The 15,200-nt window shown below is 41.3% G+C and overlaps 1 protein-coding gene across 1 annotated transcript; it reads left to right on the top strand.

The window, feature by feature from the left end:
- The first annotated feature begins 7,228 nt into the window (after nucleotides 1-7,228).
- LOC138872691 (gibberellin-regulated protein 14-like) lies at nucleotides 7,229-7,675 on the top strand. Its single transcript, XM_070151101.1, has one exon. It carries the CDS (start codon nucleotides 7,229-7,231, stop codon nucleotides 7,673-7,675), a length of 447 nt encoding a protein of 148 aa, XP_070007202.1.
- The last annotated feature ends 7,525 nt before the right edge of the window (nucleotides 7,676-15,200 follow it).

The following is a 15,200-nucleotide window of genomic DNA, read 5'->3' as shown; positions in this document are numbered from 1 at the left end:
CATCGTCTCTGAGACGATGCCCCCCCCAAACCCTAGCCGCCCTATCTCCCCTTCGCCTGAAACCCGGCGGCAACGCCGCCGCCAACCATCAAAATAACACCCCTGAACCTCCTAACCACCCCCAATTCAAATCCAGTACCCGTTTGTTTCGAATCATCACCAACCTTCTCGAATCTTCAATCGAAGAGTTCGTCTGAAAACTCCACATGTTTCGATGACCACCAAATTAACACCATAGCATCCCCTGACCACCCTCATCATGGATCTGTTAACCTTTTACTTCGAATCACCTTACAACTTCTCGAATCTTCAATCGAAGATTCGAGCATAACCTAAACCTACCCCAACCCACCCCAAATTCATACCAGTTACTCCCCTGACCTCACTTGTAACCAAACCAAGCTTGGTTTGGTTCGAATCTGCCTAGAAATGTTCAAACCCTAAATTCGAAAAAAAACGGAACCCTAAAATTCCAAATCATGGAATCTGTCCGATTAAATGAAGGGTTGGGGTCTAATAGACCTTAATCGAGGTATTCTCAATTGAGAATACGTCGATTAAAGTTCGTTCGACCTCAAAGAGGTCAAATCCTGTTCAGACTGGGACATTTTTGTCTTTGAGATTCAGAGGTATTTTTCCTTTCTTTCTTTTTTTTATTCATGTATTCTATGTGTATCTCGTTGCCTGTTTTAGTAATTTTTGTGATTTTTCTACTTTCTTTTAATTAATTCTGTTTTGTCTTCAATAGACCTTTTTATTTGGTCCAATTCTGGCATTGCTTCTATTTGCTGTAATTGTTATGAGTTACAATGTGTGTAATCGATTCGACTAAGTTCGTCGATTAGTTGTTTTATTATAAACCCCTGTTCCTGTTAATGCTGATTGAAACTGTCTGATTATCTATTTTCAAATTGATTATTATCACTTGTTGTAGGTAATCAGTTAGTTAGTTTTCGTCGATTAGTTCGTTCTTGTTTGATAAATCAGTAAGTTCGTCAAATATTGGTGTGCATGTTTGATCTGTGGCCACTTAGTTTCAGGGCATTGTCATTAGGCTGATAATGAACCTGCATTCATATTACCTGCATTCATGTGCATATTGATTCAATGTTTCAATTTCAGTTTAAATGATTCTGTTAAGTTCTGTAAATTCAGTTCAGTTTGTTTCAATTAGGATTCGACCTTAGTCATTTAGCTATCAATAAGTTTGGTTATAGCTGTTAGTCAGATTTAGTTTTAAGTTTTTGGTAGTTTGAACATATTTCAGAATTAAAAGTTTAAATACAATTATTAGGGGGGTAGTAATATTAAAGGGGTTTCAGGGGTGATTTAGGAATGAAACAGTTGGAATAATATTTTAGTGTTAGTGTTTTGTTAGTGGTATATTAATTAATTTGGGAATAGGGAACCAAAGGGAGTGGAGGGGCTGAAATTAAGAAAAAGCTTTCCTTAGTGGAATTGTAGTGGAAAAGTCTGTTTTAAAATAGAAAGGGGGGAGGGGGGTCGGGCTAAGTGAAAAGAGAGGGCATATTTGTATAAAAAGGGGTTGGGGGACTGATTTTAAAAGGAGTAAGAATTACAGGGAGAAATATTTTGGAACAAAGAACTCTAATATTCAGAAAAAATCAGAACTTTTGCATTAAGAATTAGAGTTAGAGTGTTAAGGCTGAACTTATGCATTCAAAGTTTCAGGCTGCTTTCTTTGAAGTGTTTGACAAAAACAGAAAACTACTGTTTCATTGCGTCTGTCTGTGTTTAGTTTTGGTACTGTTGGGTTTTCAGTTTAGTATTTCCCGGGTTTATTGGTTGTTGCTACTGCTGTGTTGCTGTATATGCTACTGCTGTGTTTCTGCACTGATCTTCCCCTTTTCTTATTGTGTCCATACCAGGTACACTTCTACAAATCATTTTGATGTACACTTTGAAGATGAAATGAGATGCAGAATTTTAGCATGTTTTGTATTTTAGATAGACTTTAATTATGTTGTTTTATGTTAAATGAACGTTAGACATTTGTATAAGTATGACTGTTCCTTCTATAAGATCATGTTATTAGCAATAAGTGATAAGTAACCTTAGATTGTGGAACTGAATTCCTTGAAAAGATATGAGCATCAATTAGTATAATATGTGTGTTCAATTTGAGTAAGATGTAGGTTATTTGAACTTTTAAGTCTCGCGTGAGTTTCATAGTTAAATAATGTCAGTTTTGTTAATGCGTGTCATCAAATACCTTAGTTTGGAATCATTTTGGAAAATAATCCATGTACGATATCAATTTAATATTGGTTGGTTAACAAAAATCTAGTTTTGAACTCGCGGACATTAAAATAGAAGTAATTCGCAATTTTGTAATTGTTGAATCTTTAAGTAACAAAGACCCACAAATTTAGGAAAACATAGGGACTCTTAAATTGTAGAATTAGCAGGTTTAGTATATTTGAAGAGTGAATCAATATAGCAAGGATAAGAACATTAATCTAATAGACATGAGTCAAGTACAAAAAATGAGTTAATATTGAAGTTCAATATTTTTTCGAAAGAGCATTAGCGATTAAAGTTAATTCTAGTTGCCAATATTTGTAAGTAGTTAATACCCATTGTTTGTTCATTTAACAAAATGGGCTTAGGATAGTTATAAGATGTTTAGTTTTCTTTTGAAAAATACTACTTGTCAATTTTGTACTTTATTTACAATTTCAGCTTTGGTGATGTTTACTTTTCAACAATGGTCGTAAGTTGGTAAATAATAAATAACGGACCGATTAAGCATGCAATTAATTAGGATTTTTATTTTATTTTTAGAGACTAATTTAAATAAAAATGTAGTCATTTTAGGATATCCTTAAAATAAAGGAGGCGTGCCTTGCCAGAGTAGATCACAAATTGCGGGGCCCTCAATAAAAGGACTCAATAACCGGATAGACTTTGGAGTTGGCCGTCTAATGAATTTTTACGGCCTCCTCCCAAAACAACAATACGTTAGTCACTTTAGGCGCGTCTTTAATAAATTATTTTCTTAAATACGGGCGCGCATTCATGTGGCCCAAATCCAAATCTCAACGGAGTCGAAATGTGTCGATAACCACGGGTGCATTGACTGTGACGTGGTTCGAGATACGTTTTCACAACGTTGCGATTCTCCTTAAAATAATAACAATAATAATAAAATTGATAAAAGCAGTTCAAAGTTAAAATTTGCACATAAGTTCATATTGTATTAAAATCAGATAAATAAGCCAAATATAACAGTTGAGCGACCGTGCTAGAACCACGGAACTCGGGAATGCCTAACACCTTCTCCCGGGTTAACAGAATTCCTTATCCAGATTTCTGGTTCGCGGACTGTAATACAGAGTCATTCTTTTCCTCGATTCGGGATTAAATTGGTGACTTGGGACACCCTAAATCTCCCAAGTGGCGACTCTGAACATAAACAAATCCCGTTTCGATTGTCCTTTAATTGGAAAAAAACTCCCTTATACCCTAGGGGGTAAGAAAAAGGAGGTGTGACAGCTCTGACGACTCTGCTGGGGAGGTAATTTGCTCAGAACCAACGGTTCAGCGTTAGAAATTCGAGCTTGATAAATTGTTGTATTTTGGCTTTATTATCTGATTTCTCATATGATCTGTGCTTAATATGCAAAATGCTGCTTATTACTGCTTTGATATTATTTGAATTGTACATATAAACTGTGCCGAAACCCTTTTCTTCTTAGCTCCGGGGATGTGCTTACTAGTTGAGACTCCCTATTCTGTTAGTGTCATACCCTAAATAAAAGAGTCTCGGAATGTTTCTAAGCCGGCTGACCTTTTAGTTCCCGGAAAGGAGCTCCTTCCTCAACTCGAGTTGTCCGCTCGGGTACACTGTCTAGAATATATACCCAGGTCGAATCTAGAATAACTTAACTTCATGCTGGATCCCTAGTAGGAACATTTATTTGCATCATGTTGCATTTGGCTTAAGGGACTCAACACAGGGGTTGGGTCCGTCTAGGACAGGCAACTTGAAATGAAAAAAACCATCCTACTACATCTTGTTTGTTTTGCACATTTATTTGCTTCAGATCTGCATGCTGACCGGCTTCTGAAATTGGGAATTTTTTTTTGAAAAATTGTGAAAAAAGAGAAAAAAAGAGAAAAAGAAAAAAGAGAGTATATAGCAGTGTAGGGAGATAACTACTTATTTTTTTAAAAAAAAAAAAACCAATGGCCAAGTAGTGTCAATTTCCTGCCAAAATTTTGAATTTTTTTTTATTGGGAAAGAAAGGAATATTGTTTACAAAGTTCAGTTTATGTGCGAACTACGCCGGTTTGATTCTCACAGGGCGTGAGATACGTAGGCAACCCTCGTTGGGGCCAACCGCCCATTTTGCAAAAATAGCAACAAAAAAAAAAGTGCCAAAATTTTAATTTTTCGTCATAGAGTCGGGTGATGCCGTTTCTATCAAAAATAGCCGAATGTTCCCAAAAGGAACGCCGGAAGGCTGACTTTGTATAAACGGCCATTTCTGTCATTTTTTATTTTTTTTATTTGATTGGTTAACTCGCACAACCTTAAAATCTTCGTCCCTGAAGTGCTGAAAGGTCGTGTTCGGAAGATCTGGTTTTTATTTTAGGAAAAATGATCAAATCGTTTTTAGTCAAATAAATTTTCTTTTGTTTAATCTTATTAATAAATGTGCAGAATGGGCACGACTCAAATTGAACCTTTTTCAATCATGAATAAAATCCCCCTCCAGTTACGGCTATGGTGGAATGACGAAATCAAGAAACATCTGAAAGGTCTCACGACTTTGTTGGATATCAGGCCTCGAGGGGATATTATAAGGGCACTGGTCCCTTTCTGGGACCCTGCGCACAATGTCTTCCACTTCTCGGACTTTGAACTCACCCAACTTTAGAGGAAATAACAGGGTACATCGGCAGTGCTGAGGTTCCATTGAGGCATAAATACCTGGTGGCTCCAAGAGCCGTAGCGGTGCACCGGTTTTTGGACTCATTAAAGATAGTCAGAACAATCCATAACCCTGACTTGGCAAAAGGTTTCTGCACTCTGAGCTTCATATACCAAACATACGGCCACATAGGAGGATTTGACAAGCCAGAAAACAAGTTGTACAGCAAAAGTAACCGTCGAAATTGGGATGAAGATAGACGAGTTACTTTCATGATAACCTTCTTAGGGCTTTTAGTGTTCCCAAGAAAAGACGGGAATGTTGACATAAAGATAGCTGGGGTCGTCAGTACTTTGCTCACTCAAAAGGATAGCACGCTGGCGCCCATGATTGTATCTGATATGTTCCGAGCTCTCACGGCCTGCAAAGCCGGAGGAAACTTTTTCGAAGGGTGTAACTTGTTATTGCAAATGTGGATGACCAAACACCTTTGTCACCGAGCCCAGTTCCTGAGCCATGGATCTTCTGAAAAGACCTGCATAGAGGAGTTCTACACCAGAATTAATGAGGTCTGCTTACCTGAAGGAGTCTTGGCATGGACCTCATATTTCAGGATCCTCAATGCCAGTCAAATACAGTGGACACTGGGATGGTTACCGATCGACGAAGTCATATACATGCCAGCAGCTAGGCCCCATTTTCTCTTGATGGGACTTAAGAGCATTCAACCTTATGCGCCGTATCGGGTTTTGAGGCAACTTGGGAGGTGTCAGATAGTGCCGAAAGATGAGGATCTAAGCACCCAGGTGATTGAGATCAGTTCCGATGGCCAGTTTCCTGAAGCAAGGGTCCGCCAGATTTGGAGCCAATGTCAATACTTAGAGGCAAATATATGTGTACTGAATCAGGCAAGAGGGGAAGTTTCACCCGGATATCAGGCTTGGTACAAAGGGGAAATGTCGTCTGGGAGGCCGGCTAAAAGACCTCACCTTCAAGAATTTGCCAAGTCCTCACAAGAGCATTGGGACTGGTTGGCCAAAGAGCGCGAATATCTTGCCAAAATAGGCAAGCTGAAACAACAAATTAAGGATTTGAAATTTGAGAACAAAGTGCAGGTTGCTGCCGATGAAGGAGAAAAGAACAAACTAGCCGGAGAAAGCAAGATCCTCAAAGCTCAGAACCGGAAGATGAAAATGGATGCCGACAACCAACGGAGAAGCCGGGCCGATAAAAGGTTGATAGCAGGGTTAAGGAATCAGGTCGCTAAAAGTCGAAAAGACTTGGAAAGATCTAAGGCTAGCATAGCAAGAATACGGGCCAGATGGGCGAAAGGTACAACAGCGCAGAAAAAACACCTATGGCAAGTGAGAAGGGATTATGAAGGAAGGTTGCAATATTAAGAGAAATAAATTCCACTCTCAGTGATCGGGTCTTTAAACAAGCCCGAGATGCTAGAACGGACAGGGAACACTGCTATGATTCAATAGCCCGAATGGAAGAACAAATGGAGAGGTTCCAAGATCAGCTCGTTGACAACACTCGAATATTGGGACTAAAGAATCAACGAATAGAATAGCTGTGCATAAAAAGGGATAGAATCAGGGGTAGGATCAATGAGATTGGGCGCTACATCACCACGAAGTGCCTAGCATGTGAAGAAATGCCCCGTGATATCCTTTTTGCCTCAGTCATGGGTTATGTCCACCAGATCATGGAGGAATGAGTAACCTGCAAAGAAGCCTGGCACCAAAACCCGCGAAAAGGCCGAACGATGCCTCGCGGGCACCAAAATTCAAGGCTTTGATGTATCCCTAGTTCAAGTCTGCACTTATTTGTTTTAAGAGTCTGTTGTCTACCCCTTTGTTCTCTTTTCATATCAAACAATGTTAACAGTGAGGAGTCTGTATTTCGTTTGTTTCTTTTTCAAATAATAGCTTGTAATAGCATATTTTGGTAATAGAATGCAAAATTGTGTCTTTATTTTACTTATGGCAGAACTACGCCCGGTCTGATTCATGCGGGGATATGATACGTATACAATCTACATAAGATTCGGCCACCACTAAAATATAAAAAGAAAGGGCAAAGTGAATAAATAAAGGACATAAGCCGGAATGACGCATGCAATCAAAGAAAAAACATGTTAGAAATAGTTAAACTGCCTAGGAACATTGCATTCCCCAATGTGAAATTGCATTATGTGTTAAGCTCTAACACTAACAAGTTTGTTGTTTATACCAGAGAAAGAGATTTCAAAACAGTTAGCTCGTTAGAACGTTCTGGCAGATTACCATTACCACACAAGATCTAAAAGGCCCATTCCGGAAAGTATGTCTGGTTCGGACAAAAGTGTTGAGGAAGAAAAAATGGAGATGCAAATGATGAAGGAGGAAATGGACAGGTTGAGACAAGAGATTGCTGGGATACACCTAGCCTGGGTTAAGGGACAAACACCACCAATACTTCCTCCTACTCCTACCCTTTCACCAGTTCGGACTCCGGAGCACCCTTCCACTGGTCCATCAGCAAGCTTCCCCATTACCCAATACTATCGGGGGGGGGGGGAAACTTCCTATAATCCCCAAGCTTCACCATCTAAACAAAACCCTACTCCACCAACTGTTCCTATTTTCGTGGCACCTCCACCAGCCACATTGCAAAAATCACCTGATGAACCCGTGTTTCAGGTTCAAGACAATCAATACTATCCTCCTGAACTCACCTTCAAAGCACCCGAGCCATACACTTACACCCCTCCCCTTCAGTTCCCAACATAAGCTGAGAGGCCAGCTAAGAATCCGGAGCAGGATGAAGTGCTCCGTAAAGTGAAAAGCCTGGAGCAATCTTTCAGGAATATGCATGGATTGGGCAGCCAAGTTAGTGTGGCCTACAAAGATCTGTGTCCTTCCCCGATGTTCAATTGTCGGTAGGTTTTAAGATGCCAAAGTTTGACTTATATGAGGGACACGGTGATCCCATGGCACATCTACGAGGTTCTGCAGTAAGATAAGAGGGGCAGGTGGAAAGGATGAATTGCTGATTGATTATTTCGGTCAAAGTTTAAGCGGGTCCACATTAGAATGGTACACAAGGCAGGATCCCAGCAGGTGGTATACTTGGGATGATCTAGCACAAGCATTTGCAGGTCATTTCCAGTATAACCTTGAGATTGTCCCCGACCATCTCACACTGTTAAAACTTGAGAAAAAGCCCAGAGAAAGCTTCAGGGAATTTGGATTCCGTTGGAGAGAACAAGCAGCAAGAGTCGATCCGCCAATGAGGGATGGTGAAATGGTGGACTACTTCTTACAAACGTTGGAGCCAACCTACTTTGGTCACCTGGTGACGTCGGTTGGTAAATCTTTCAATGAAGTAGCAAAAATGGGCGGCATGGTTGAAGAGGGACTCAGGTCCAACAAGATAATGAGTTATTCTGTGATCAAGGCCACAACTCAGGCTATCCAAAGTGGCACGGGAGGTGCCCTTGGGAAAAAGAAGAGAGAGGAGGTCGCAACAGTCGAAACAACTACTTGGTCCAGATCAAGAGGTTCAGCCCCTCGCTATCAAACCAGACCCCATTACCCAAACTATCCACACAATCCATACAACCCTCCACAACCATATTATCCACCACAAGAGCCCTCTTTCTCCGTCCATCATGCCCAAACTTTCACCCAGCCTCCGGCTCCTCCGCAATGGCATGCGCCGGCTCCCCAACATACATATCCACCTCCACAACATACATATCCACATCCACACAACACATATCCACCACCGAGAGCATACAGGAATCCTTCAGAGCCAAGCTTCCGCGGAAATCAGGCTTTCAGGAATGAAAGGATGCAGAAGCCGAGAATATTCACTCCGTTGGGAGAAACCTATACTACTCTGTTCCACAAGTTAAGACAGATAGGCTTATTAAATCCTGTTGAACCCAAATTGCCAAATCCCCTTCCCAGAAATCTGGACCATTTAGTAAGTTGTGAATATTGTTCAGGAGCTCCGGGACATGATACTGAGAAATGTTGGAAATTGAAGACTCCCATACAAGATCTTATTGATACAAATAGGATCGAGGTTCAGGCACCAGAGGCACCCAACATCAATGAAAATCCGTTGTCACTGCACCATGAGGCCCACATGATCGAACTAGTGCACAAAGGAGGGAAACTTAAAACACCCTCACAAACGGTAATGATGATTCATGCCAGTCCGAACGAACAATCGACCGGTGAAAAGGTAGTGGTACAGTTGGGAAAGGCAGATGACAAGCCATTTGTGGTAATGGGGAAAGGTTCGTCTATTGCTGCGAAGAAACCAGAGTCAGCCAAGGCAGTACTGCAGGGAGTATCCAGCACACCAGTGTTGGTGGTAAAGGGGGTCCACGCAGAACCAGTTGTTATCAGACCAGTCATGCAGTTGCCGGTAACAAGTAAGAAAGCTGTGCCGTGGAGCTACAGTCAAGTGACAGTGATGCATAAGGGAAAGGAGGTGGTGGAAGAAGTATACGAAACTCAGGGGCTAACTCGTTCGGGAAGGTGTTTTGTTCCCGCAGAATTGAGAAGGGTTAATCTTGCAACAATAAAGAAGCCAGTAATGGAGGAAGAAGTAGAGGAGTTTTTAAAGAACATGAAGGCACAAGACTACTCAATTATAGAGCAGTTGAGGAAGACCCCGGCCCAGATTTTGTTGCTATCTTTTTTAATCCATTCAAGCGATCATTTTCAGGCCTTAATGAAGATTCTGAATGAAGCCTATGTCCCGGACAAGCTCTTAGTGAACCATTTGGATAAAATAGCGCACAAAATCTTCGAAGTAAACCGAGTGACATTCTCTGATGATGAGTTACCGGTAGAGGGTACTGAATACAACAGAGCACTCTACCTGACGGTAAAATGTGAAGAATCAGTGGTCACTCGAGCATTAATTGATAATGGGTCAAGTGCCAATATCTGTCCTTTGGCCACTCTAAACAAACTAAAGGTTGCTGATGATAGGATCCACAAGAACAGTGTCTGCGTCCGAGGTTTTGATGGGGACAGTACTGACATAGTGGGTGATATCGTGTTGGAATTAACCATTGGTCCAGTCGAGTTCACCATGGAATTTCAAGTGATAGACGTGGCGGTGTCTTACAATCTTTTGTTGGGACGACCCTGGATCCACGCAGCTAACGCAGTGCCTTCTACACTGCATCAAATGGTCAAATTTGAATGAGATAGACAAGAGATTGTGGTACACGGGGATGACGGCACACATGCCATCAGTGATGCTATTGTGCCCTTCATAGAAACCGACGATGATAAGGGCCCATGAGTTTATCAAGTTTTCGACGCAGTCTTAGTAGACAAAATTCCTGAGGGTGGGGGCCTTCCACTTCCCAGAATCACAGTTGCAACCTTCATGATAGCCTCAGAAATGTTGAATAGTGGGTTTGTACCAGGGAAAGGTTTGGGAATTGATCTGGAGGGAATGATCCAGCCAGTTTTCTTGCCTAAGAACTTGGATACTTTTGGGTTGGGATTCAAACCTACCGCAGCAGATGTAAAACGGGCCCGCAAATTGAAGAAAAGAGTCTGGGTCGTTCCTAAGCCAATCCCACGCCTGTCTAGATCATTTGTCAAAGCAGGGTGCAGAAAGTTGCCAGTCCTAGAAGTCCTTGGACCCTTGATAGGGCCAGATGGAGATTTGAATGAGGGCTTTGAAAGAATGTTCGCAGATGTCAACATGATAGAAGCTGGAGAGGGTTCCAGTAAGGCAGACATACAGTTTGTGGGTCTTAAGGCCAAGGTCAACAATTGGATAGCTACTCTTCTTCCTACTCGAAGGGAGTCCTGGTAGTTGGCTCTGATTTTCCTTTTTGTTTTCTGGATTATTCCAGGGTTGTAATCCAGATTCCTTTTTATTGTGTTCAATAAAGTGTGAAACCTTGTTATCCCATAATTCAATAAAACGAAAAGTTTCTTCTTTATTTCTTATTTTATATGTTATTTTTAATTTTGTTTCCTTCGTTTCTTTTTCTGAACAATTCTTTTCATACCGGTTCTAATGACATGGCATGCACAACAGATCTTCAACCTAGTCTAAAAAATTAATCTGATTCTGAACTAACTATACAAGAGGACGATTATGATAATGAATTGGAATATGATGAGGATGAAGCATTCGAGGAGATAAACAGGGAGTTAAGCCAGTTTGAAGAAAAATCCAAGCCCAACTTAAATGACACAGAAGCTATCAATTTAGGGGATGCCGACGATATCAGAGAAACTAAAATAAGCATCCACATTGCACCAAATATCAGGGAGGAATTGATCAAAACACTTATTGAGTTCAAAGATATTTTTGCAAGGTCATATGATGACATGCCAGGGTTAAGCACAGATTTAGTGGTTCATAAATTGCCTACTGACCCGACATTCCCTCCCGTCAAGCAGAAATTGAGGAAGTTCAAAACGGATATGAGTGTGAAGATTAAAGAGGAAGTAACCAAGCAGCTGCAAGCAAAGGTTATTCGTGTCACTCGATATCCTGATTGGTTGGCTAATGTGGTGCCAAAGAAAGATGGGAAGATCAGGGTGTGTGTCGATTACCGCAATCTGAATAGGGAAAGCCCAAAGGACAACTTTCCTTTACCCAATATCCATATCTTGATCGACAATTATGCCGGACGTGAGATCGGATCTTTTGTAAATTGCTATGCTGGGTATCATTAGATTCTGATGGATGAGGAAGATGCGGAAAAGACAACATTCATCACGCCATGGGGAACTTATTGCTACCGGGTAATGCCATTTGGTTTGAAGAATATTGGGGCAACGTACATGAGAGCAATGACCACTGTGTTTCATGACATGATCCACAAAGAGATTGAGGTGTACGTGGACGATGTGATCATAAAGTCCAAGCATCAGGAAGACCACATGGCAGACTTAAGGAAGTTTTTTCAAAGACTTCGAAGGTATGATATTAAGCTCAACCCGGCCAAATGTGCATTTGGAGTTCCATATGGAAAGTTGTTGGGATTCATCGTCAGTCGACGAGGTATTGAACTGGACCTGTCAAAGATCAAATCTATCCAAGATTTGCCCCCGCCGAAGAACAAGACAAAAGTAATGAGTCTATTGGGAAGGTTGAATTACATCAGCAGATTTATTGCACAACTCACAACAACCTGTGAACCCATCTTTTGGCTTTTGAAAAAGGATGTCGCGGTAGAATGGACGGCGGAATGCCAGGAGGCATTTGACCAGATCAAAGGATATTTATCAAATCCACCTGTGTATTGGTTCCACCTGAGCCAGGGAGACCGTTAATTCTTTATCTAACGGTCTTGGAGAATTCGTTTGGCTGCGTGTTGGGGAAACACTACATTACAGGAAGAAAGGAGCAAGCCATCTATTATCTCAGCAAGAAGTTTACATTATATGAGGTTAAGTACACTCAACTCGAGAAGACATGTTGCGCCCTAACTTGGGTGGACCAAAAATTGAAGCATTATTTGTCCTCATATACTACTTATCTCATTTCCCGCTTGGATCCGCTAAAGTATATTTTCCAGAAGACTATGCCCACAGGAAGGTTAGCGAAATGGCAAATATTACTCACGGAGTTTGACATCGTCTATGTGACGAGGACAGCCATGAAGGCCCAAGCGCTGGCCGATCACTTGGTTGAGAATCCTGTTGATAAAGAATACGATCCATTGAGGACGTATTTTCCTGATGAGGAAGTAATGAATATAGATGAGTTGGAATTACCTGAGGAACCAGGTTGGAAGCTTTTCTTTGATGGAGCCGCAAATGCAAAGGGTGTTGGAATAGGAGCGGTACTTATTTCTGAAACAGGACGTCATTATCCTGTTACAACTCAGTTGCGTTTCTATTATACCAACAACATGGCTGAGTATGAGGCATGCATTTTGGGTCTGTGACTAGCTGCAGACATGGATGTTCAGGACGTTTTGGTCTTTGGAGACTCGGACCTCCTGGTGCATCAGATTCAGGGTAAATGGGAAACACGAGATTTGAAACTCATACCATATCGACAATGTTTGCACGATCTGAGCAAGCGATTTCGATTAGTGGAGTTCAGACACATCCCGAGAGTTCACAATGAGGTTGCCGATGCTTTAGCCACTTTGGCATCAATGTTGCACCACCCAGGCAAAATTCATGTTGACCCGTTGCACATCCAGGTTCGTGATCAGCATGCCTATTGCAACATGATAGAAGAAGAAGTGGATGGCGAGCCATGGTTTTATGACGTCAAGGAGTACCTCAGAATGGGGATATACCCGGAGTAGGCCACCAGAGATCAAAAGAGAGCCATTCGGCGATTGTCAAATGGATTCTTCCTTAGTGGAGGAGTGTTGTACAAAAGAACCCCAGATTTGGGATTGCTGAGATGTATAGATGCCAATCAAGCCACGACAGTTATGACGGAGATACATGCTGGAGTTTGTGGTCCACATATGAGCGGATATGTATTGGCGAAGAAGATTCTTCGAGCAGGGTATTATTAGCTCACTATGGAGCGTGATTGTATTAGTTTCGTGCGGAAATGCCATCAATGTCAGATACACAGAGATTTGATTCATTCTCTGCCGACAAAATTGCATACAATGTCAGCGCCATGGCCATTTGTTGCCTGGGGCATGGATGTCATTGGACCTATTGAGCTGGCAGCTACCAACGGTCATAGGTTCATTTTGGTGGCCATCGACTATTTTACTAAGTGGGTTGAAGCTAAAACTTTCAAATCAGTAACCAAGAAGGCAGTGGTAGATTTTGTTCACCCTAATATCATCTGTAGATTTGGGGTCCCAAAAGTGATCATCACGGATAATGATGCTAATCTTAATGGCAATTTGATGAAAGACGTATGTCAATAATTTAAGATTGCACACCGCAATTCCACCCCATATCGTCCCAAGGCGAATGAAGCAGTTGAAGCAGCCAATAAGAACATCAAGAAGATACTGAGGAAGATGGTAGAATGATCCAGACAATGGCATGAAAAATTACCATTTGCATTGTTGGGTTATCGCACTATCATCCGGACTTCAGTAGGTGAAACCCCTTATTTGTTGGCATATGGAACTGAAGCAGTAATACCGGCGGAAGTTGAAATTCCATCCCTTTGGATTGTGGCTGAAGCTGAGATTGATGATGACGAGTGGGTCAAAGCCCGGTTGGAGCAGTTGAACCTAATTGATGAAAAGAGATTGGCAGCTGTATGTCATGGCCAATTATATCAAAAGAGAATGGCGAGAGCCTACAACAAGAAAGTACGCCCCAGGAAATTTGAGGTAGGACAGCAGGTGTTGAAACGAATCCTGCCACATCAGGCCGAAGCGAAAGGCAAGTTCGCCCCGAATTGGCAAGGACCGTTCATTATAACCAGGGTGTTGTCCAATTGCGCTTTATGTTTAACAGATATCGACGGGAAATGCGTCGACATGACTATCAATTCTGATGCAGTAAAAAGATATTATGTATGATTTCTTTTGATTGAAATTATTTGTTCGTAGTTGGCATTTATCGGAGAGTGAAATGACAGAGGAAATTCTTTCTTCTTCTCAAACACTTTAACCTTTGCTTCCCCTTTTGAGCCTTATTCATTCTTTCATATCCTTCTTTTGGAATCAGTAATTAAAATAAAAGATAAAGAAAAAGAGAAAAACAATGATAATAAAGACAAAAGAAAAGTCACAAGAAAACAAAGGAATTGGGAACTACGTTTGACCTGATTCCTCAAAGAAGGATACGTAGGCGCCTCACGACTCGGTCATAGTGTAACAAAAAATAAAAATCCCCCGAGCAAGAAAACTGGGGCAGAAGTTATGTTTTAAAGTTTCAAAAGAGGTTTGATTCCAATAGTTGTAATGTTTCACCCATCAAAGTTATTTTTGAATTTTTATAGCCTTTTCTTTTAGCCAGACACGAAAACCCATATTGATGTCCAAAAAAGACCTCCCGATCAGTATCCGAGAAGTGCCAAGTCATGCAAACAGAAGTCGGGAACAACACTCTGATCCCCAGCAAAGAAGAGGATCATAAACCGGAAATGAATTGATAGCCGAAAAAATCCCCAACAGAGAGAGTCATATCGGCAGCACTCCAATCCCCAGCTAAAAAATAAAATAAAATGAGAGAGTCTTATCGGTGAAAACCTTCACAGGCACCATAAAGCGACGGGAGTTGAGAGAAACGAGAGAGTCTTATTAATGAAAACCCCTCGAAGGGCACTATGAGGCGACAAGACAAGATTGGCGGAAAGGAACCGCATTTGGCAAAGAGT

This window comes from Nicotiana sylvestris, chromosome 7 (genome assembly GCF_000393655.2).
Source record: "Nicotiana sylvestris chromosome 7, ASM39365v2, whole genome shotgun sequence".
Classification (NCBI taxonomy): Eukaryota; Viridiplantae; Streptophyta; class Magnoliopsida; order Solanales; family Solanaceae; genus Nicotiana; species Nicotiana sylvestris.
This window is presented reverse-complemented; position numbering and strand designations above follow the sequence as displayed.

Excerpts from the sequence above, each read along its gene's own strand:
- LOC138872691 (XM_070151101.1), top strand. The coding sequence starts at position 7,229 with ATGTCTGGTTCGGACAAAAGTGTTGAGGAAGAAAAAATGGAGATGCAA.